Below are 24570 nucleotides of genomic sequence, written 5' to 3'. Positions count from 1 at the left end.
TCTCCAGACTCTCCGGTAGCCTCACCTGCCACACGGAGCCATTATCCCCCTTGGCAGAAAGATCTGCAGTCGGTTTCCTCACAATTGACTCCGTTTGTTTCCTTCCAGCCTCGTTTACGGTTTCCTCTCCGTTTCCTTTAAAGAAAGACTGTAATATAAGAAACAGACCAAAGTTAGGGTAATGATTAACTCGGGGAAGGACCAGGAGGCGATCGGGGGCTGAGGGTGCAGGGGGTGCGAACGTTTCCTCGGGTTGGGCGCTGGGCCCTGGCCGCTCACGGGTACAGTCTTCATGGCTTTTGTCACTTCATCCCAGATGTTTTAGGAAACTCCACTTAAATGACAGGGTGGGCTCAGTGTGCCCCACCTCTTTCTGTTTGTCCCTAAGCAGGCCCTGGGTTTGGGGTGGGACTTCTGGCGACCTAAGCCTGCCCCCTGAATGAGACCTTTTTACTTTATCTTCTTTACTCAAGAAAAAAAATCCTGCCAGCAAATTCTTACTGACAGTTCTGTGGCCTGGGGCCAGTGTAATTGTTTTATTCCAGCAGCTTAACTCCAGAAAGAATTCTGTGGAATGCTTCAGAAAGTCCTGAGAGGATCCTAGAATAGAGCCAGAGTTTCCCTGTTTTGACAGCTGGTGTCTATAATCTCAGCTCTGACCTCTCCCAGAAAAGTGCGGGGACAGGCAGGGGCTGACACGGGAGGCGGTCCTTTTCATGAAATGTTCCACTTTTGAGACTCAGCCTGGCTGTGAGTACGCAGCGAGACTGTCCCCCCTCCCTGATCACACCTTTAAATATAAGAGGTGCTGAGTCACTGCCCATGACAGGGTTCTTTTTTAAGGGACATGAATCACTCAGTGCAGCTTTTCTCAGGTGAACTATGGCCACTTGTGCTTCTAGAATGGAGAGCGAGTGCCTTCAGAGAGAAGCACTAGCGAGGCGTGGGAGGTTTAGGGCCAGAAGGAAAGGAAAGGAAAGCTGGACTGTCCAGAAGAGTGCTTGAAATACTAGTGACGCCATCTGACAGAACACAAGCCCCTGCTCACTGTCTGGAAGCAGAAGCCTCAGCTCCAGGCCCCTTCACCGGCTAGCTGTGGAAGTCCAGGCCAACTATTTTCTGTCTCTGCCCTCAGTTTTCTCATCTGTAAAACAGGATGGTAGTACCTGTCTCCTTAAGGCTATTTTGAGCATTTGCAGAGCAAGAACAGACCAAGATTATATGCTTGGCACATAATCACCTATATGTGGCATTATTACCACTTCCGGGTGTGTCTGTCCCCGAAGCAGAGGGATTTCTGTGCGTTAGAAACCAGATTTATTTCTCAGCACCCAGGAGTGAGTTCACTCTGCAAACCAGTCCTCAGAAGGTTCCTGGTGGGGCTTCTCTGTGTGCTGCATGGCGGGAGGGGGGGAGGGGGGGTGTAGGTCACGACAAACATCTTCCAGGCCAGTGGAGCTTCTCAAACTGTGAGCCCCCACCCCCAGGGGTGGATCTTGAAAAAAAGGGCAGCTTCTGATTCAGCAGGAGAGGGGTGCTGGGGGGTGGCCCCATGCTGTGCATTTCTTTTGTTTTTTAATGTCTAGTTTTGAGAGAGAGAGAGAGAAAGCACAAGCAGAGAGGGAGCAGAGAGAGAGAGAATCCCAAGCAGGCTCTGCACTGCCAGCACAGAGCCCGATGTGGGGCTTGAACTCATGAACCATGAGATCATCGCCTAAGCTGAAATCAAGAGTCGGACGCTTAACCGACTGAGCCACCCAGGCGCCCCTCCATGCTGTGTGTTTCTCACTAGCTCCCAGCTGAGGCCACCCTGGCCACTCGACCACGGAGCCGTGCTGGAGCGCGGCAGGAGGGGCGTCAGTGCAGTCAGGATACCTGAGCACATACGCCCTCGCTCTACTAACTGGCGCTGTCCCCACAGGTAAGTTCTTTAAACTCTCTGACTTCACATTTCTTCATAGTTAAAAACTACTTCCCGGGGTGCCTGGGTAACTCGGTTGCGCGTCCAACTCTTGATTTAGGCTCAGGTCATGATCCCAGGGTCGTGGGATCGAGCCCTGTGTCGTGCTCGATGCTCAGCTGCGTAAGATTCTCTCTCTCCCTCTACCCCTCTCCCTCACTTGCACGCTAAAACAAACAATAATAATAATAATAAAGATGCAACTACTTCCCTAGGTTAGTGGGATGATAAATGAGATTATACAAAGTCCTTGGCACGGTACCTGGCACACAAGGCATAACAAAAGGAAGTTTTTACTGTCAAAGAATACATCAGTCCTTTGCCTAGGTCCTTGGGGGGCGGGGGGGACTTTTTACTATATATGCTTTCATGCTTTTTGAATTTTCCATCCCATGACCTACTTGAAAAACGTATCAGTAAAAACTCTTAGCTCTAGTAAGGGCAGCCCAGCTTACTGGGTGGGAGCCCGGGCCCAAATCCCAGCCCCACCACGAACTCACTGTTGCCCCACACGTGTCTCAACCTCTGTACCCACGCAGCTTTCCATTCACACAAAAGAGGTGATGACAATACCCACCTCACCGAGCTCTTCTGAGGATGAAATCAGTGCCCGCCGCATAGGGAAATACTGTTTGTGGGTTCACTATTACCCAGCTCCCGTGGAAGGTGAGGCAGTCCGCAATTCCGAAAGTGATGGAGCTGGTCGCACAGGGGGTTCTGTCCCCGGACCACGCAGGGACAGTCTGGTGGCTATTCTAGCAAAGGGCCTCCCTGGGCAGAGATTGTAGGCCTATTAATGACTTCAGCCACAACTTCTGCTTTACTTGGGACACAAAGGGGTTGGGTGGCTAGAAAGGTGTATGGATCAGATAAGGGAGGGGACAGGGTTTCTCAGCAAAGAGACTTTAGGCAGGCGATTGACAAGTGTCGCGCATTCGTTGAGGTAGATGTGGAGCCCATCCCTTTAGGAGGTGTAGAGAAGTCTCCAGGGTGGGTGTAGATGTGTGTACCGTGTTTAGTATGGATGTTGGCACATATGTGTTCACTGTCTAGGAATCCTATATGTTGTTCCAGTTACTACTGGAACTACCCTAAACTCAGTGGGAGTAATATAACCATCGTTACTACCCTAATCCTGTGGGCTAGGTTAGGAACTGGAAGGGCACAGGGGGTATAGCTCATCTCTCCTCCACAACATCTGGACCTCAGCAAAAAGACAGCTGGTGGCCACGGCTGGGATCACTTGGAGGTGACCGTCCTCTTCACGCATCCGGTGGCCGATGCTGGCTGCTGGCTGGGACCTCAGCTAGGGCTGAAAAAGCTACTTGTGGCCTCACCGCATGGCCGTTGGCTGCCCCGCTTCACGGCAGCCTCGGGCTGGGCTAACTTCTCACGTGGGAGTGCAGGGCTCCGAAAGTGAGGAATGTTCCCGCTAACAAAGCAGACGCTGGATTGCCTTGTAAGACCTAGCCATGGATGCCACAGGGCGTTATTTCAGCCCCATTGTATCAGTTACAAGCAAGTCATAAACACCCCAAATTCAATGGGTGGAGGGCTAGACTCTACCTTTTTTTTTTAATGTTTACTTTGAGAGAGAAAGAGAGTGCACATGAGCAGGGGAGAAGCAGAGAGAGAGGGAGGCAGAGAATCCCAAGCAGGTTCCGTGCTGACAGCATGGAACCCGACGTGGGGCTCGAACCCACGAACCCTTAGCTTGTGACCTGACACCGAAACCAAGAGTTGGACACTTGAATGACTGAGCCACGCAGGTGCCCCTAGAGTCCACCTCTTAATGGCGAGGCGGCAGTGTTCTGGAGGAACACAAGGGTCAGGAGATACTGGCTCTATGTTTTGAGCGAATATAATCTGCCACATACGCTTCTTTTGAAAAAGACGGTTGGTTATACGAAGTTAGGAACTCTGGCCCTACTTGCTAGTGTTCCTGAGATCTCACGCCGTATACACGGCACAGACTGGAAAGTAATAACTGAGTGTGTGCCAGGCAGTTTTATAATACAACACCCCCCGAAGCAGGTACTACCGTCAGCCCCAATTCACAAATGAAGTTCCTGGATGGTTAAGTAACTTGTCCAAGGTCGCGTAAGTCCTGAAGCACTGGAACTGGAACAATGGCAAGCTGCTGCCCGAATCCGGGCAATTAACCATTAAGCTCTTAAGGCTCGAAGCGTACCGTTCACTTATTCACTCGGCCACTGGCATACTTACAGTATACCCACTATGTGCCAAGCACTGTGACGGGACCGTGTGTCAGTGGTGAGAGAAGATGAAAAGTCCTGACCTCATGAGCTTATAGAACCTATACTACAGCTAATGGAAATTGATTTTTTTTCCTCCTTGGGGGGGGGGGGAGGGGAAGAGGGAAAGACCATTTTTTTAATGTTTATTTATTTTTGAGAGAGAGTGTTAGTGAGGGAAGGGCAGAGAGAGAGAGGGAGACAGAATCCGAAGCGGGCTCCAGGCTCTGAGCTGTCAGGACAGAGCCCGACGCGGGGCTCGAACTCACGAGCCGTGAGGTCATGACCTGAACTGAAGTCGGATGCTTAACCACCCAGACGTCCCGAGGGAGAGAATTTTAAGCAGGCTCCACGCTCGGTGCAGAGCCTGACGCGTGGCTCAATCCCACGACCCTGGGATCATAACCTGAGCTTAAGTCAAGAGTCGGATGCTCAACCGACTGAGCCACCCAGGCGCCCCGGAGACTGATTTTTGAACCAGCAATTTGTAGCGCATTTATAGGGGGAATAAATGAGGACTGTTATTGAGCTAAGTATTCCTTGTACCCTATTTGATGCAGCTGAAAAGGATCCAGGGACAAATGTCCCTGTCTTATTTCTGGTGAGGGCGCAGACTCCGACGCCAGCCTGCGGACACTGGACTCTTACCACTTCCTGGCAGGCTAACCTCAGGCAAAGTTCTCTCCCCTCGGCAACCTTGTTCCCTCACGTAGGAGATGGCGGAACCGCACCTACCTCTGAGCGCAGCTGAGACCTAACCCAAGCGGGGTGCCTAGAACCCAGAGGCTAGTAACCCCAGGGTTAAGGTGACGGGGCGGATCACCGCAGTAAGACCCGCCTTGTTCCACAACGTGGCACAATGCTGACATCTAGTGGCCAGTTGACGTGGCTGGCTCTTTCCCGGGCAAAATTGTTCCAAAGGAACATAGCCATTTTCTGTGACGTAATGCCTCAGCTCCAGGCCTTCCTCTTCAGACTCTAAAGTGCCCAGGTATTCCAGAAGCTGCTAGAATAATGTATTTTTGGCCCTGGGAAGCAACTGCTTTAAAATGAGATATCATGCAAGGTACAAAGCACAGAAACTGCCCAGGAGAAAACTGTTACTATTTCTTGTGCCCTTTGGTGAGGCAACTTAGGACTTGAGACCACTCTCTGAAGTTAGTCCCATGCTTCTCACTTTATAAATGCAGGAACTGGGGCTTGGAGAGGTTCTGTGACTCACCCAGGGTCACAAAGCCTGTGAAAGGGGCCGGGCCCCGAACCCAAGGTCTGGGCCTAGGCTGGAGCTCCCCACCTGCTCCCAGCCCACTCCACACCCCCAACCCTTTTCTTTCCTGCTGGAGACCAGAGAGCTGCAGCAGCAGGGAGCAGGGCGACAACCGACGGGCAGAGCTTGGCCTGCTAAGGCACAGCTGCAGATCAGGGACATCCCGTGAGAGGCCTGCCCTGCATGACATTGGGGACCATCCCAGGGGACTGGAAACTGGAATTCTCTCCGTGAGCAATGGGGAGAAGAGGCCAGAGGCACCTGTCATCTCAGATGCAGTAGAAATTGACCAGGGGCGCCTGGGTGGGTCAGTCAGTTAAGTGTCGGACTCTTGATTTCGGCTCAGGTCATGATCTCACAGTTTGTGGGATCGGGCCCGAGTCGGGCTCTGTGTTGACAGCACAGAACTTGCTTGGGATTCTCTCTCTCTCTCTCTCTCTCTCTGCACCATCCCCACTCGTTTTCTCTCTCTCTAAATAAATAAATCTTTAAAAAAATAAACAGAGGCGCCTGGGTGGCTCAGCTGGTTGAGCGTCCAACTTCGGCTCAGGTCATGATCTCACGGTGAGTTCAGGCCCTGCGTCAGGCTCTGTGCCGACAGCTCAGAGCCTGGAGCCTGCTTCAGATTCTGTGTCTCCCTCTCTCTCTGACCCTCCCCCGTTCATGCTCTGTCTCTGTCTCAAAAATAAATAAACATTAAAAAAAATAAAAATAAATAAAAATAAATGAATCTTAAAAAAAAATAAACACAACCTTAACCCTTACAAAAAGTGTGAGGAGGTCCAAGAAGACGCTTTTCTCCCTGATCATTGCACCAAGACATTAGAAAATATATAACCAAATTAATTTCCTTTAAAAAAATTAGGGGCCCTGGGCGACTGGGTGGCTCAGTTGGTTAAGCGTCCAACTCTTGATTTTGGTTCAGGTCATGAGCTCATGGTTCAAGCCCTGCACTGGACTCCGCCCTGATAGAGCAGAGCCTGCTTGGGATTCTCGCTCTTTCTCTTTGCCCGTCTCTCTCCCTCTCTCTCTCATAAAGAAGTAAATACATACATACATACATACATACATACATACATAAAAATTGGGGGCCCTGGGGCACCTGGCTGGCTCAGTCGTGGAGCACGCAACTCTTGACCCTTGCAGCATCCTGAGTTAGAGCCCCATGCTGGGTATAGCCATTACTTAAGGAAAAAAAAAAACACAATTTTTCTTTTAACTGGGGACACTTGCACTGCTGATGAGTGCCTTAGCCTCGGCTGTGTCACCTACTCACTGCGATGCTGAATGGACAGCAATCCAGCATTTGCCTGCGTCTGACTCGGTGACACTACTGTTGGTGACACAATTACAGAACGTTGGTGGATTCTGCAAGGTCTACGGAGCTTACGGCCCCACGTAACTCACAGTAAAGAGTGCCGCCCGACAACGCTGTCCCTACACACAAGCGTTCTTTCCAAGGGCTCGTGTGAGCCGCGAGCCAGGCGCAGAGCCGAGCGGAGCCAGGGGACCTGGACCGCCAGGTCCCCCCGCGCCGCGAGGCGGGAGCTCGGACCGCTGCGGACCGTCCCCAGAGCGGCCGCCAGGGGGCGCGCGCACACGGCGGCGTGGAACTTCGCGCTTTGTCCCCTCGCGCGGTCCGTCTCCGGGCGCCGCGGCGGGAAATTCGACGGGCTCCTCCCGGCCGCCGCCTCCTACTGCCCTGGCGCGCCTGCCTGGGTCGGCCCGCTGAGATGGAGGAGGACGAGGCGGCCGAGGAGCAGCAGCGATTCTCCTACCAACAGGTACAGGAAAGCCGGGTCCCGGCCAGGCTGCGGGAGGACGGCGTCGAGCTGCTGGAGAGGGAAAGGCCCCGAGGCCTGGCGCTTCTCGGGGCGCGTCCCCCGGGGCGGAGGGCGCGCTCGGGCCGCGTGCGCCTGCGCCAGCTGGGCTGCCGCGGGGGGTGCTGGGAGGCGGTATCCTCGGTAACGCGGGTCCGAGTCGCGCGGCAGGCAGTCTCCCTTCTCAGGGGTGTTGTGAAGATGGGGTGTGAGCATTTGGAGGGGATTCAGGCCAAGCACGTAGCCCGATGCCCGGCACGTGGCCGCCGTGACGTGCGCGCTCCGTCCTGCAGACGCGGAGACGGCCTGCGAACCTGGGTGCGACGCGGGCCGTGCGGTCCCGGAGCCCATCCTTCCCGGGTGGGTTCAGGTCCCGCCTCCGCAGCCCGAGGGTCGCTTCGGCGCTGCGCGAGCCCAGCTTTCCTGTTTGCAGAATAACGGAGTAACAGTAACCCCCTCCCAGGGGCGGCCCTTCCTCTAATCGCCCCGGGAGTTAGTACAATGGGGCAGGGTCGCGGGAACCAACCGTAAAGCCCCAAAGAGATAAAAAGCCAGAACCAGGGCGGTATCCTCAAAGAGGGGGCACTCAAGAGACGCGAAGGAGCTCAGGGCGCGGGAGTTCCCTCCTGCCAGTGTTACACTTCAGCTGTTTTACCCACCGCCTGCCTTTATTTTGAGAAGTGTAAGATTTCAGGAAAAGTTGGCGAGAATAGTCCACTCTGCAGCCGTATGCTCCCCACCTGGAGTCACCAGTTGTTAGCACTTGGCTGTGTTTGCTCCTTTGCTCTCTTTTTTTCTGACTCATTTGAGATATAATCACAGATACCTTGACCCTTTCCCTGTAAGTTTTAATACTTTATAGTATGCTCTCCCGACCACAGGGGTATTCTGCATAATCTCAATGATCACACTCAGCAAATTTAATACGGATAAAATCCTATTATGTAATGTTCGGTCCACCTTTATGTTCCCGGTGTTCCAAAGCAGTTTTTTTTTTTTTTTCTAGTGGTCTTTTTTTATTTCACCCAGGATCCAGTCAAGGAACATAAAGTGCATTTAGTAATCCTGGCTCTGATCTTCCCTGGACCGCTTGGTTCTCCATCCTCTTTTTCCTGACATTGATGGTTTTGAAGAGTCCATTGATGGCAAAGGTGTAGCAGGAGATAAAGTCTTTGAGAAGGGAGCTGGCCTTTCCATTTTTGTATTCTCAGCCCCGAGTACAGAGGCTGGCTCTCAGTGCCCAATAAAGAACCAGAGGCTGGTTCTGCGTGCTGACGAGATGAGTAAGGCTGCAGAGCTGGGCTGAGAAACTGGTGAGCAGGTTGAAGATCCCACCATTCATTGAACCAGCTGTTCTTGGCATTAGGTAGGTGGACGGTAGTGAACAAAACAGACAGGGTCGTGCCCTTGAGGAATTTAGGGTCTAGTGGGTTAGCGTGTGCAGCATTGCAGAAGGCAGTTGGCCCCATCCAAGAGGCGTACAGAAGGAGGAGAGACATTAAAAAACTTCCTGGAATGTTCGGAAGGCTTCCTGTCCTGTTCCCGGAACCTCCCCCTGCCCCATGCATACCTAAAAAAGATGACCTGGGAAGGTCTTTATCCCTCCCCGGGTGATGGTCCCTTTGTCTCCTGCCAAAGGCCTCAACTTCCTAGTCTTGTGACCTCTGAAACTAAGGAAGGTAGTTGCCCTTGCTTATCTGCCTGGCCTCTACCCGGGTCCCGGGTCCCGGGTCCCGGGTCCTCGGTCCTCGACCTGGGTTTCTGTGGTTCCTCCTCATCTTGTGTCAACTGTGAACACTTGCTGGTAGGGTTGATGCTGTCTTGGCTTCAGCTGTCCCCATGTCCAGTTCAGTTCTGTCTCCACCATAGAGGAGCACACCTAGGGGCTCAAGAAGTTTGCTGACATGAGACTGAGATCTTGCTTAACTTTGTTTTGCTTCTTTGCTCCTCTGCATGGGAAAGATGTGTTACTCAGTATTTAAAAGGGTTGCTAAGGAGCAGTGAGGGTCCTGGCGAGGTGGGCTAGCAAGCCAACAAATCAAGGGAGGCTCAGCCGCGCCCGCACAGGCCTTTCCCAGCCAGTCCTGAGCGTTTGTCTTTTGTCACACGCAGGCCCCGGGGCTGGCAGAGACTGGCCGCAGGAGGATCGCATCGCCTCCTTTTTCGCTTGATTAACCCCTGTCTGGTTTTTCGTTGTTCCTCAAACACCTGACATGGGCCTTTACTCAGTAGGAACGTGGTCCCTGTTAGTGGACTACCCGAGTAAAGTCACGCAGATACTTTGCAAGTGCGAGTCCGACTTTTCTCCCCACTGACCTGCCATTGTAATTCCTTATCTTTACTTGACCTAAATCATAACCATTAACTAGGAAGTAATGTTTCTACAAGCCACACTCCAGAGGGCCTCATTAATTTATTAGTACACTTGAAAAGTCACTCAGCCATTATGGAAAGTGCTGAAGGAAGGAAGCACAGCAGACCCTCTCCTTGGTCTTAATTTTCCAAGATGTGCAGAGCTCTTCTTTGCAACCTTACCCATGAAGTATTTTGATTTTCGCTTCAGAGGCTAAAAGCAGCCGTTCACTACACTGTTGGGTGTCTTTGCGAGGAAGTTGCATCGGACAGAGAGATTCGGTTCAGCAAACAAACCATTGCGGCCATCTCGGAGCTGACTTTCCGGCAGTGCGGTAGGAAGCCATGGCCTTCCTGTAGGTGTATAGGCATCCCAGAAGTTGCTTTTGCCTGGGAGAAACGTGTGGGTGGGTGCCCTGGCTTGTCATCCCAACATATGGAGAACGTGATCATCAGGCATTATTCGTGAGACAGTTCTTTGCCGTAAAATTCAGATATTTTATGAAAAGAACTTTTTTTTTTTTTCCTGTTACCTAACACTGGGTATTAACACCTTTGTTTTATTTTTTAAGCTGCCTGGAACATTAGACATTCAATTTTTTACCTCATTGCTTTATAACATTTTTATGTACACCATGACATGGTTTATTTGACAGCTGGGCTTATGACATTGGTATCTGCTTGACGTTAGAGAAGATTAATGTCCTCTCAAGCCCTAACTTGTAGCCAAATTTAAGATTAAGGGCCAGTTTCATGAAAGGAAGGGTATAGCCACAATACCCCAATTATGACAAGGAGGCCATAACGAATAAAACTGCTGAAGGCTCTGGAAATGCCTCCTCTCACTTTTTTTTTTTTAATTTTTTTTTTAAGTTTATTTATTTTTGAGACAGAGACAGAGCATGAACGGGGGAGGGTCAGAGAGAGAGGGAGACACAGAATCGGAAGCAGGCTCCAGGCTCTGAGCCGTCAGCCCAGAGCCCAACGTGGGGCTCGAACCCACAGACCGCGAGATCGTGACCTGAGCCAAAGTCGGACGCTTAACCGACTGAGCCACCCAGGCGCCCCTCCTCTCGCCTTTTAAAGGGCTTGTTGCATTAGTCACTGTGCTAAACGTTCCGAAGTTCCACTTTCCCTCCTTCTGAAATAAGATTGAGATCAGGGTAGCTAAAGCACATCTTTTTCTCTTTCAGAAAATTTCGCCAAAGACCTCGAAATGTTTGCAAGGTGGGTAAAGAGGCTGGTTCTCTGATGCTGTGTGCATTCACATCCCATTTGTACTCTCCACCTGCTGCTGTGTTTCAGGCGAGCTGTATGCAGTCTGTGTGTGCGTGTGGATTTTCTGGAGGCTCATCTCTAATCGTGATTCTGCAAGAATATCGCATCCGCTTTAATCACGTCCATTCAGACTTGATTTGGCCTTTTTTTTTGTTACGTCTTCCAAGCACTTTTTGTGCAAGAACCAGAGCCGTTCACTTGGCGGCTACAAAGATGTGCAGGGCAGCCCCGGACGGTGAATGTGCAGGGTGTGTGTGCTTTGCAGAACGTTTCCGCGGGACGGTGCGCGGGGGAACCACGGCGCCCGACACCCACCCCGTCCGCCTGGCATTCACCGCCTTTGTCACCAGCGAGACATACGCTCCCTGAAAAGTGGGTGATTTGCTCTCAGCTGGTAAGCTTTAGCTTTTACAGGTGATTTACGCTCATCTCTTCAATTAGGACCTCAGGTAATTGAAAACAATTGGCAAGGAATTGCTTTTATGAAGCAGTTTGAATGACTGAGGCCGGAAAGGGCTAGAGCTTTCTAATTTGCTAGCACTTCTGAGTTGGTGCCAGCCTCTTCCGTACCCGGCGCTTTTCACCTTGCTCCCGTTAGCTCTGTGTTGCTCGGGTGAATATTTTGAATGAATTAAAGCAGTAGGTTCTTGGAGGGCAGACTCTAAATCTTTCCCATCCCTACGTGTAGGAGTCCCTAAAAACCGCTTAGCATCTTCGGCTTGGCCAACAGGGCTAAGATCATATTATGGGATAGTCATAGCTCATGTGGTTTATTCTTTGTTAATACGGGTGGTGGCCCCTCTCAGGGCGCCCATTATCTCCTGTCCCCCGCCCGCAGCCCCCTCGTCTCCTGTGACACCCATTTATCACCTTTCCTTGCCATTTCTTTCCTTTTTTTTTTTTTGAAATACAACTTCTTTTTATTACAAAACGTGGCACAAAAATGTAAATAAGTAAGCAAATGAGTATTTAATTTGAACATGAAGATTATCGATAGAGAGTAGGGTTTCTCTGCCTCAGCACCGTTGACAATTTGCACCAGATCATTCTGGGTTGTGGTGGGGACTGTCCTGTGCACAGTAGGGTGTTTATTGACTCCTCTGACCTCTCCCTGGTAGATGCCCGTAGCGCGGCCCCCCGTTGTGACTTTTCTTGCCATTTCTGTGCTTGCTGTGGGAAAAGACCACAAACGTTTTTAGATGCTTCTATAAAAATACTAGACATAAAAACGAAATTGGAAATATTTAGCATTGTACATTGAGCTTTCAGGCACTCTGTGTTTTTATCACTACATCAACGGGTTGATTTTTGGGGCGCCTGGCTGGCTCCCTGGTGGAGAGGGTGACTCTTGATCTCGGGGTTGTAAGCTCGAAGCCCCATGCTGGGGGCTCTTAATAATAAGCTTAAAAATAAGCTCTTAATAAAAAAGTGTCAGGGGAAGGACTCCCTAACTCTAACCATGCTTTAAAAAAAAAAAAAAAAAAAAAAAGGTTGATTTTCTTTTGCTGGGTACTTGGTGAAGGGGGGGAGAGTGTTGTGTTTGTCACTTAGACCGTGAGTTCCCCAGGGAAGGACATCATGCAAGTCGAGGGGTCTGGGTAAAGGCTCTCACGCTGTTCTTGTTTAAGGGAGCGCGGCAGAGACGTACTGACCAGGAGGTGCCTCACCTTCCACGTGTCTGAGAGTGTCCCACAGCACCCTGCACGCTCCCGCCACCCTCTGAACCCTGAGCCGACGCAAGTGCAGATTTTCTTTGAAGACTCGGCCTTTGTCTTAATTTCACACTGATCTTCATAATATTTCAGTTTGCCGTCATATAAAAAAAAAATCCTGTTTTAAAGTTTATCATGGGGTGAAATTGATATTCCCAGAAGGTTAGCTTCGTTTATCCTGTGGCTTTGTATTTTCCCCGTGGCCACTGTCTTCTAGAACTGTGAGCACCACAAAGAGTCAAAGGGTCTGTTTCAGGCCAGCCTAACTAGTCTAAATAGGCTGGCTGGGAACTTAAGCCGTATTTGTAACATTGTTTCTCTGAGAAAATAGTGCCTACATTTGAAATAGTTTGCCTGTAAACCTTGGCAAGTTATCTCACAATTTAAGTTGTGAGTTTCCTTTATTTAGCTTTGCAATCTCTAGTCACCTCATATTGTCAATGTGTTAAAGATGTAACATCTTGAAGAAGATAGATACTGGACAGTGAATAAATTCTAGGAAGACTTTGGGAATAGTCTTTACAACCTGTGTCGTTAAAAGTGTCATATGAAACGTCGCTGTGTAATCTTCTCTGGAGTAATTTTCTGGAGTCAGAGGTTTGATTTAGGAGAGTCTCTGATGTGCAGCGGCCGCCATCGGATATACCTGCCCCCACCCCCCAACCCATTTAGGGAAGTGGTAACTTTCAGGTGGTGCCAGCTAACTGGCGGAGTAGTGGGGGGAGCGGGGGTCGGCGTCCTGGTGCTTGCGGCCCACTAACTAGAGGTCGTCTCCTGGAGTGACACGGTCGGCAGAGGCGGCCGTGATGAGATGACGCTTGATGTCTGCACATTTAGCAGGATGGGGGGGTTCGGCCAAATACAGAGTAGAATTTCCGTGTGAGTTTATCAGTAGCGGCGCGGGTACCCAGTGAGGACGCTGTGTGTGCTGGTTGTTCGGGACACGCACCTACTTGTTCCTGTGTACACACTTTCTCCTTATTTTTGGAGGAAGTTAGAAACGGCAAGAAGGGGTGTAACCAGAGCAGTAGGTTATTGACTAGAGCTTATCAGACCTATCAGTTTACCTATTGGAGCCAAGATACGAGGACTGGAATGAGAATTGGAGTCCAAGTCGTGAGCAAGACACAGACCCCAGTTGACAGGATGTTCTTTGTTCTAGCCAGGCTATTGTGGGGGGAGCGCGGTACCTCCCTGGTGGGGGTGGGGTATTAGGGGACATCCGTGTGAGCTTTTTCCTGTGATTTCACCCTTGGAGAAGAGCCTCGGGAACTTGTATCTTTTCTTTGTTCTTCTCCTTAGTGTCTATTAGGCGTAGGCAATCTTTGTGTTGTGAGACTGTGCCGTTTTCTCTTTCCACTGAAAGTGTGCACATATGTGCTGCTTCCTCTTTCTGTGGTGTTCACTGTGACCGTGGTGCTCAAGCAAGTCCCTGCTCAGGCACCCGGGGCCTCAGGCAGAGGTGGACAGATGGGCTTCTGTTTTCCTTAGTCTCTTTATTTAATTGGTATCTTGGCTAAGTCACTTCACTCGTTTTTATGTCATGGTTGCTTAATGCATTTAATTTAAAAAGATGGGCTACTTAGAGATCCTTGCCGGTTTGGACTCTGACCATGAACTTTTGGGTTTCATCAAAATTTGAAATGATACTAAACATTTTGGTGAATTGTTCTGCCCTTTCTATAGACACGCAAAAAGAAGCACAATTAACACGGAAGATGTGAAGCTCTTAGCCAGGAGGAGTAATTCACTGGTGAGAGATGGATTTCTTTCCTCACTCCCCTTTCCCATCAGAATACATTATTCCCAATTAATCACTTGCAGCCATGAAGCGATTCCCCAGGGCACCTTGCATTAAAAACGAGAGATGGTTGAACCATTCAGGCCTGCCCGTAATTTATAGTCTCTCTTTCATCATGATGGATCTCGCTAAGCCAATTTGGAATTTTCTAATCAGCACTCTCTGGGTTTCATAATTTGCCTTTTTCGTAACATCTCAAAACTTTGGCCCTGCCTTTCATTTACAGCATGATGTCAGAGACAGACCCCAGGCTAGGGTGTATGGAGACAGTTCCATTACGGTGCCCGCAAGTCTGATGGGCCAGGTATGGAAGGAGTGTCCGTACGGCTGGGGCGGGCAGAAAACTGAGCACGTTGTCTGTCTTTTCAAAGAAATCTAGAAGTCATCTCGACCAGGCCCTCCTTTTACAGGTGATGCTGTGATGATCATCCCAGGCCAGTGGCCCAGGGCAGATCCAGGGCATCTGTGAGGTTTTATGACCTAGTTTAATTCCCGCAGTAAAAATACTTTACTGTGAGCTCCACCAGGGCGGGGGTTTTTATCTCTGCTCCATCTGCCGTGCCTAGAATAGAGCCTGGCGCACAGCAGGTGCTCAGCAAGTAGTTGTTGAATGAGTTTGTATAGCAGTTGACAGTTTACAGGGGACTTTTATAGATGTTATTTTACATGTATTATTTAAACCTCACAACCACCCTCTGAGGGTCTTTAAGAACAGGATTTATTAGCCCGGTTTTACAGGGGAGGCAGCTGGAGTTCAGTAACTTCCCAGAGCTGAAAACGAAGCTCTCTGGTTGATAGCTGAGCCCTAACCTTCTGGCTCAGGATCTAGCGCTGTTTCTACCCGGCTCTCTTTTCCCCCTCTGCTCTTCTAATATTCTCTCTTTAAAGTTTAAGTCAAGGTTAAAGATGATGCGATCCCTAAGGAAAATAGCTAAGGTGACTGGCGGTGCTGTGTGTCAGTGGGAAAGACGCTCCTCTCTGTCCGTAAATTCGGTGCGGGTCAGAGCTGCTCGTGGTCTGTTTCAGTGGGCAGTTTCTACCTTTTGCAAGGGACTGGTCAGTGCCAGTCACCTTAGAATATTAATTGGGACGTTATCTGTTTATTGCACATTTGTTTACCTGCAAATATTATTTTTATTTTGGACTCTTAATTTTTTATTTCATCTGACAGGGTTGCAGCTAAATTTAGGCATTTGACGAAATACTCCCGGAGGGCAGGGACCCCGTGTTCTGTACCTTCTGCCCCTACTATCTGGTGCATAGTAGCACTCAGTAATGTCAGTTGGCTACATTTAGGGGGGTGTTGGCTGTACTGGGGTTGGTGTAGAGTATATTTAGGACTGGCGTGCCTTCTGCAAGTTCCACTTTTTTTTTTTAATGTTTGTTTATTTATTTTGGGGTGGGGAGGGGCAGAAGGGGAGAGAGAAAGAGAATCTGAAGCAGGCTCTGGGCTGAGTGGAGGGGCTCAATCCCACAACCGTGAGATCATGACCTGAGCCGAAATCAAGAGTTGGAAACTAAACTGACTGAGCTACTCAGGCGCCCCAAGTTCCACATTTTAACTCTTCTGATTATTCAAGGAGCTCCTTCCTACCTGTTTGGTAGGAGTATGGGCAGCAATCGGTTGATTTTTGTAGTTGATTACTTCTTCCAGAAAAAATGGAAGGAATGTAACCTAGGCTTGTTTCACTCTAGGAATGTAACCCAGGCTTTCACTCTAAGGAATGTAACCCGGGCTTTTCCACCCAGATTCTTAGGGTGGGAGTGGTTGGGAGGGATGTAGATTCCCACTGCCTCCCCCAGACTTATAAAATGGCACAACCAGATAATGTATTTCTTCCTCCCTCCCCCTTTCCTCCTTCTTTCCTCCCCCTTCCCCCCTTCCCCTTCCTTCCTTCCTTCCTTCCTTCCTTCCTTCCTTCCTTCCTTCCAGCTAAAATACATCACAGAGAAAAGCGAAGAGCTTGCACAGTTTAACTCAGAACAAAGAGCAAAAAAGAAGAAGAAATTAGAGGAAGAAAACCAAAAACCAGTGGAGCCAGCAGAGGCTGCAGCAGCAAAAAAGGACAATTCGAGTCTGTAGCTGTCACTGGCAAAGGCAGCCTTTAGCAGGGAGGGTTGCCAACAGCTTGCGTTGCCACAAAGGGATTTTCCAAGGGATCAGTAGAGATTAAAATAAAAAGGCTAAGAGGCTTGCTGGGCTGCTTTCTCAGAGTCATTGGCTGCCAAAGCTGGTGTCAAAGAGACCGGAAACTCTCCAGCAAAATACTCCCGTCTCTCACCCTCCACTAACACGGGAGGGTTTGAGTGGCAAAGATTGGAAGTTGTATCTATTGCTAATAAAATTGTGTCAGCAGCTTAAATGTAGTCAGTTTTTTCAAGCAAAAATGTTATTCTTCTGTGTAATTTTTCAGGCTGACAGTCCCTGAAAGATGAATACAGCTCTATTTATTTAGTCCTTTTGACCACCAATATAGCTTTCAAACCTGGGTCACTTGTGACCACAAGGTAAATGTGATATTTGGAAATTGTGTTACTTTTTACAGATGATTTTCTCCAGAACACACTTGATGCAACTTTTCTCTGGGTTATTTTGTAATTTAACTATGGTTCTGTGGGCCGGAAGTTTTGCTGGAGAGGAAAACCTGGGCTCTTCCCAAACACTTCCGTGTGTCGTGCTCTGGGTCAGTCTGTGAGGGCTGGTCCTCCCAGGGGCCCAGTTCCGCTGTCTTCTCTCCGGGGTGTCTGGGAGGCCCAGGGTGCGCATTTCCCCCCATGGGGCAAGAGGGGGAAGAGGAGGGGCAGCGTTTGCAGAGGCCGTTCTGTGCGCCAGGCTGCCCTGGAGGCGACCCTAGGACGTCACCGCATTTTCACGGCCTTATCAGCGTGGATCTCATTATCCCCATTTTACTGACATGCAGACCGAGGCTCGAAGAGGTCAGCCAGCTGCCCTGCTCTATGGATCAGAGGCAGTGTTCACGCTGGGGGTGCTGACTAAAGAGGGGGCAAGAGAGATCAGGACACACGTTCTGGATAGAATTTATACCACCCGTACTAAATATGAGCAAAAGACACCCCAAAGTTTGGCTCTCAAGGGGTGGTGACGGGCTGTGGTCACAGCAAAGCACTGAAATCAAGCTTCTCGGCATCAGGCTCTGCAAAGGACGAATTATTTCATTTCTGGAAACGACTGTGTGTCACGTCGGAGAAAAGGGAATCCTAAAGCGTTCCATACTTAGGTCGCATTCCCTCCCAGATCCGTGTGTGAGCAGCTTCATTTCCGGAGAAGCTCTCTGGAACTGTGCGTCAGGAGAGGTCAGACACCGGACGCCATGGACTTTCCAGAAGTCCACAGACTTGGATTTGCATCCTGGGTTTGCAACCCTAGTGGCCGTGTGACATTCTGTGGCTTTGTGTTCAAGTGCAGTAGGGTCCCCTGTACCTTGCAGCGAGGTTGTAGGTGACAGGAAGAGGAAGGGGGCAGCACTGTTACTATGGGTCTCGTGTTTATGGATCTCTGTAGCTCTCGAAACCCGGGACGCTCACGATTGGAAGTGGTGAACTCTGTGCGCCACGGGCGTCCTGTCTCTGGTTACATACAGGCTTGGAGAGGGCACCTGGGGGCTGGCATGGGTGTTTTGATGGGAAATTTTCTAGCCAGATTGTAAAATTGACTTGACGTTCACGTAATCTTTTGGTTTATTTCGCATCTTTAACGTGTGACCTGCTTATACTGCAGGTGAGTACATTTTTCAGGGCTCACAACACAGGAGTCGACAGACTTTGTAAAGAAGAGCTGACTCCATTTCCTGTGTTCTCTTGAGCTGTCTCTTCTCCACTGCATGTTAGATGGGGTCTTGTTGACTCTGGAATGTCCAAAGTGATGCCAGTCATCCTGTGTGAGTCTGTCTTTGGGGACACGTGGCGGAAAGGAGTTGCAGAGGGCCCTGTTTTTGTGAGCTGGCTTTCTCAAGTGTCCTGGAACCTCATCTGAACTTTAACCTATGAGCCATTTACCAGATGATGAACCGTGTAAAGAGGCTCATGTCTTTGGAAGGAACGCGTCCTGGAAACACGGGCAACTTAACATTTCTAGTATCTGTTGTCTTCCTTGTTAACACCAGTTCCTCGAAGAGCTCGAAATGAAAGGTCTTGTGTTGATTTGTTATTACTGAAATTAACTGGAGCCAGCGAACTTGGAAAGCATCCCTTTCCGCACACAGCAGCCCCTGGAATGCGCCAAGGGTCGGCCCTGGCTGGTACACAGCTGAGACCTTAAAGCCTGGATGTCCCAGGAGGGTTACATCGGGACACGCTTCTTTCCCGTTACTGAATTGTGGAATTTATAAAGAGGCGCTAGGGGTCATTTAGTCCAATCTCCTCACCAACAAGGAACTACACAGGAACTCCAGAGACGGCCCTTCTGGTTATGGGACACTCACTATTACAAGGTTCTTCTGTGTACAGAGAAAAGTCTTTTCTAACTTCTTTAAAATTTTTTTTAATGTTTTTATTCATTTTTGAGAGACAGAGACAGAGTGTGAGCGGGGATGGGGCAGAGAGAGAAAGGGCGACAGAATCCGAAGCAGGCTCCAGGCTCTGAGCTGTCAGCACAGAGCTCGACGTGGGGCTTGAACTCATGAACTGAGATCGTGACCTGAGCCGAAGATGGACGCTAAACCGACTGAGCCACCCAGGTGCCCCTAGTCTAACTTCTATCTGGGTCCTGTTCTGCCGTTTAGAATGAGCTGTTTTTGTTTTTCAAGTTTTTCCAAATAATTCAGTACTGAGTTCCTTTTTTTTTTTTTTTTTTTAACTTTTCTTACTTGTTTGTTTATGTTTAAGTAGGCTCCATGCCCAACGTGGGGCTTGAACTCAGGACCCTGAGATCAAGAGTCCCATGCTTTACCGACTGAGCCAGCCAGGAGCCCCAGTCCTGAGTTCCTCTTACTCAAAGTTCCCATTCTACATCTTTTCCGAAACACATACTTGCAGAAGACCTTAGATTACCAGCTCCCTGCGGACAGGCTTTGGGCTGGAGAAGGGTGATCACACGGTAGGCACCCTGAGATATTTGGACTCTGGAGCGTAAGGGGTGCCAGTGGAGTAGGACTGAGGAGATCTCAATAGCGGTTCTGAACACCAGTGTCTGCTGTGCCTTCCACTTGTGCTCGGTGGGTTATTTGCTCACCATGATGCTGTGATGTGGGCGGTAGGCGCTATTTTTCATCCCCATGTCACAGATGAGGAAACTGGGGCCACAGAGGGGCTAATTGAATAGCAAAGCCAGGATTTTAGTCTTCAGCTGTCACCTTGAAGACACGCTGCCACCTCCTTGGAAACAGTCAGTACTGAGATGACACGTGGCCTTCCTCCAGCCGCCCCACGCGGTCCTCCCTGGTGCACTTGCCGTTGCCCCGAATGTGCTTTCATTTGTCGGCTGTGTGTCCTGCCACCCCGCTGGGCTCTAACAGCGCTGCTGCGGTGGGTGTGGGCTGGGTCCTTTGTCGTTCTGCATACATGCTAGGTGCTCGGAGTGTTTCATGAGTCCATCGAGTAAAGGCTGCAAAATAGGGGCGCCTGGGTGGCTCCGTCTGTTGAGTGCCCGACTTCGGCTCGGGTCATGATCTCGCGGTCTGTGAGTTCGAGCCCTGCACTGGGTTCTCTGCTGTCAGTGCAGAACCTGCTCGGGATTCTTTCTCTCTCCCTGTCTCTCTGCCTCTTCCCTGCTCGTGCTTTCTCTCTCTCTCTCTCTCTCTCTCTTAAAACTGAATAAACATTAAAAAAAAAAATCTGCAAAATATACTCAGGGTATAAGAAATTGGCCGAGCTGCTGTGAATTTCTCATCTGTAAGACTCAATTTTTTAATCCATTTGTGGGAATTAGACAAAGAAATTAATATGGAAAAAATATGAGCCAGGACTCCTCGGGTCATGGCGGTTTTACCCAGACCCTTTCAAATCCTGTGATGAAAGGAAACTTCACATGGAGACTTCCCCCGTGAGGGGGTGGGAACCAGGACTGTGGACACAGAAAACCTCAGTGGAGGACACAGAAAACCTCTCTCCTAGTGGAGAGAGCAGTGGAGTCCGTGGTCCCACTGCATTACTTCTCCTCGGGACCTTGCCATGGCTGCTGGCCGTGTTTAGCAGCTTTGCGGCCCGGGTCTCAGTTTACCGGTCGTCTCCGGTGGGTAGAGGATCTGTGCCTTTCTTTGCTCGTGTGAGTCTGAAACTGGGACCAGTGAAGGGAGGCGGTTGGTGGGGGTGGGGGGGGGGAGGCGGGGCACGGAGGAGGATTCCCCGCAGTGGTGCAGTCGAAGGAAAGCGGGTCAAGCGCAGTAGGAAGTGCGTTTTACACCCGACACACCTGCCAAGTAGCTCTGGCTCCACGTCGTGCCCTGATTTCTATGTCCTTCAGAGAAAAGTGCGAATTTGTGACCACGAGTGGGGGGACGCCAGCGGTCTGAGCCCCAGCGGGCCTGGGCTGGGCCCCTGCAGCATCCCCCCAGGGCGCTCCGTGGGATCTTGGCCCCTCCAGGAACCTGTTGCATCAGAATCTGCACTTTGGGGAAGGGAAGCAAAAATAAGATGAAAACAGAGAGGGAGGCAAACCATAAGAGACTCTTAAATACAGAGACCGAACTGAGGGTTGCTGGAGGGGAGGTGGGTGGGGCGATGGGCATTAAGGAGGGCGCTTGCTGGGATGAGCACTGGGTGTCGTACGTAAGTGATGAATCACTGAATTCTACTCCTGAAACCATTACCACATTATATGTTAACTAAGATTTACATTTTTAAAAATTCTAAAAAAAAAAAAAAAAAAGAATTTGCGCTTTTGTGTCCGTCACCAGGCGATTCAGGTGCGGGGCAGTTTGAGGAGTCCTCGGCAGGAGGACCTCTCTCTGGACTACGGGACTGGGGGCCTCCTTGCCTGCCATCTGAGCGCCTCCCTGCGCCCTCCGCACCCGCTTGTCTCTTCAGCCTGGAACAGATTCCGACCCGCCTTACATGGACTGAATTTCAGATTTTAAGCTCCTCACCCACGGCCAATTTTGTTACATTTCTTTATTTTTGAGAGGCAGAGAGAGAGCATGAGCTGGGGAGGGGCAGAGAGAGGGAGACACAGAATCCAAAGCAGGCTCCAGGCTCTGAGCTGTCAGCCCAGAGCACGGCCAATTTTACATGGTGTTGAATCACTTGGCTTTGTTCTCATGGCCTCCTGCTTGCTTTCGGCAGGATTCTGGGGAAGTAGAGCTTCTTCGGAAGCGAGTGCACGTGTCCTCCAAAATAAGCGACTCTACTCGGAACCTGGAAGGGGTTAACTTTGATCCCAAGGCCCTTTTGTGAGCTCTGATGGCTTAGGCCTGTGCATCACTGCCTGGGTGTGGGGGAAGCTGGGGGGGCCTGGTGCAGCTTTTGACAGGTAGGTACACAAAAGAACAGCTGCAGGTTGAGCTTAAAATAGCCCCCTCTCCGCTCCCCCAAAGAAGAGACCCAAGTGCACAAAACACTGATTTCGGGCCTGCTGAGGATGCGCAGCCACAGAGCTCGAGAGGAGTGCCAGTCAGGCTGCAGGATGCCGCCGCCCCTCTGCCTGCTCCTGCTGTTCCTCCTGGGGGGGCGGGGGGAGGCACGGCCACCTCCGTCCTGCCCCCGGAGGGTCGCCTCGCCCGACACGACAGGACATGACAGCAGGGTGAGTGGTCTCCGAGCAGGCCGCGCGCTAGCCGGCCTTCTGGCCGTTTCCTTGGCATCTTCGTCTGTGCCTGTGGACCCCCAGCACGGCTGAGTGTACTCCTCGGCCGAGTGTGCACAGGACAGACGGCAGGACTGCCCTTTGTGACGTGACGTCCCGGCACCGGGATGAAAGCTCTCCCAACTCCAGGGGAACCTCTCCATGCCGGGGATCTCTGTCCGCCAAACTTTGGAACGTTAAGTGAGTGTCCCAGTCTATTACAGCGCAATCCTGGAGCCATCGCTGCCCGCATTAGTCACACTAGCTTCTGGAATCTTAATTTATATATGCACGGGACTCTTCTTCCTGGCTCCGATTAATTGACACCGTTACGTTTTCCGCTGTGAGAATTTATAACTTTGTGAGGTGATTTCTTTTTCTTTTTTTTTTTTTTCCATTTTGAAAAAGTTCCAAGAAAGAGTACATAAAGTTGGCCATTAAAAATGGATTTTTCTCTAAAATTGCCGGATGAGTTTCAGACAAGTCGTTTATCATCGGGTTATTCCTAGAAGCTTCCTAAAGAATCTGAAAGAGCAGAATGTCTCCATCTGCTCTGTCTCCGTCAATGTCTCCATCTGATCTGTCTCAGTAATTTGTGGACATCCAGGAGTCAGACCAGTGACTGGTCGGCAGGGAAAATGAGAGATCTCCCCAACTCTTCTAATGAAGATTAGAAGATTATGGGCAAAACAAGCCATTTTTTTCCCCCCTAGACTGAAAATCCTTAACTTTTCCTTCTCTAATGAGGGCAATTTTGTGAGGGTGTTCTCTTCATTTTTTATCCTTTAAACGGAAAGGTGATTTATTCTTCTGAAGCATCTTTTGTTTTGTTTTGTTTTTTGTTCTTTTTTTTAAAGGAAGCAGTTATGTATCTTTTACTGCTGGCTGAGCCAGATGGTTGATTTTTCTTTCCTTTGTCCTCTGCTTCTTTTTAAAAACATGTGCAGGAAGCAATAGAAATGAAGGAAAAAAAAGCAGCCTCTTGACTTTCCTGGCCTGGGGTCATCCAGCTGGTGCCTTACGGGGGACACAGGGACACAGGACGGGAAGCCAGAGAGGCAGCCAAAAGGCAGGAAGTCCCGCCCCCTCAACAGTCCCTGCAGGAGAAGACACCTTGCAAGGATTTCTTCCGGAAGACCTTCTCCTGCAAATAAGACTCCACCCCTGATTACTCATGCAAAGGAATTATAACGATGGATCTGAATAAAATGTATTAACAGTTGTGGTCTTCTCATTCCCATGTAATTCAGAAGTTTACGTACTTACTTTATTTTTAAAAGATTTTATTTTTCAGTAATTTCTACACCCCACATGGGGCCCGAACTCATGACCCCGAGATCAAGAATTGCATGCTCGACTGACTGAGCCATCCAGGTGCCTGAAAAGTCTTTTTTATTTAAACTCTAATAAAGTCCAATACTGAGTGTCTTAAAGTAATTTGGAACCCAAAGTAAACATTATAGGATGTTCAAAACTGTGATTGACATACAACATTGTATTAGTTTCAGGTGTACAACATACTGATTCAACAATGATATACTTTATGAAGTGCTCACCATGATGAGTGGGGTTACCATCTGTCTTCATACTATATATATATATATATATATTTCCAAGTTTATTCATTTATTTTGAGAGAGAGAGAGAGAGAGCAGGGGAGGGGCAGAGAGAGAGGGAGAGAAAGAATCCCAAGCAGGCTCTGTGCTATCAGCGTGGAGCCTGACAGGGCTCGAACCCACAAACCGTGAGATCATGACCTGAGCCGAAACCCAGAGTCGGACACTCAACCGACTGAGTCACCCAGGTGCCTCAAGGTTTTAAGTAATCTCTACCCCCAGTGGGGGGCTCGAACCCACGACGCTTAGATCAAGAGTCACGTGCTCGACTGACAGCCAGCCAGGTGCCAAGGTGAGCATTTTTGATGAAGATTTTTGTTTCTTGCTGTACCATACTGTGGGCCCACTGGCTTTTCCTTTCATCTTTGTTATGTGCTTGGAAGTTCTGTTCTTGTCTTCCTTTGATTTAAAATAGCCAAAGGCGACATATTTAAGAGTCCAGAATAACATTCTGTTTCAGTTTATCTTCACAGAAACCGTCTAATTTAAAAAATATTTCCCTCATATTCAAAGCAAATTTTTAACATTGTGCTCAAAGAGCAAAACAATTATTTTTTTGTGCTTTAGAGAAAATGAATTTAAAAACAAATATGCTATTAAACAGATGATATGTTCATTTACTCATAAGAAGAGTTCCATTCAGACCTGCTGCTATAAAATACCCATATTAGTTTCCATTAGTAAGTCAATTTTGATTTGTTACAGTTCTTTCATGGAATGAGCTTTAGGTTTGCTTTGTGAAGAATGAAATCTGTCTATTTTTTAAAAGAT

General features: G+C 49.5%; 2 protein-coding genes across 2 annotated transcripts in view; one reads left to right on the top strand and one right to left on the bottom strand.

Moving 5' to 3' along the window:
- Positions 1 to 6978: 6978 nt before the first annotated feature.
- CENPS (centromere protein S) lies at positions 6979 to 16808 on the top strand. Its single transcript, XM_047869234.1, has 5 exons — positions 6979 to 7266; positions 9866 to 9989; positions 10848 to 10881; positions 14331 to 14397; positions 16379 to 16808. The coding sequence occupies exons 1-5, from the start codon at positions 7216 to 7218 to the stop codon at positions 16526 to 16528; spliced, it is 426 nt and encodes a 141-aa protein (XP_047725190.1). The 5' UTR covers positions 6979 to 7215; the 3' UTR covers positions 16529 to 16808.
- DFFA (DNA fragmentation factor subunit alpha) overlaps positions 11883 to 24570 on the bottom strand; it is a 25525-nt gene continuing 12837 nt past the window's right edge. Inside the window, exon 6 of the mRNA XM_047869228.1 lies at positions 11883 to 12102. Within this exon, the coding sequence (XP_047725184.1) occupies positions 11920 to 12102 (183 nt within the window). The 3' untranslated portion in view covers positions 11883 to 11919. The remainder of the gene's footprint in view (positions 12103 to 24570) is intronic.

This window comes from Prionailurus viverrinus, chromosome C1, assembly GCF_022837055.1.
Source record: "Prionailurus viverrinus isolate Anna chromosome C1, UM_Priviv_1.0, whole genome shotgun sequence".
In the NCBI taxonomy this organism is placed as follows: domain Eukaryota; kingdom Metazoa; phylum Chordata; class Mammalia; order Carnivora; family Felidae; genus Prionailurus; species Prionailurus viverrinus.
This window is presented reverse-complemented; position numbering and strand designations above follow the sequence as displayed.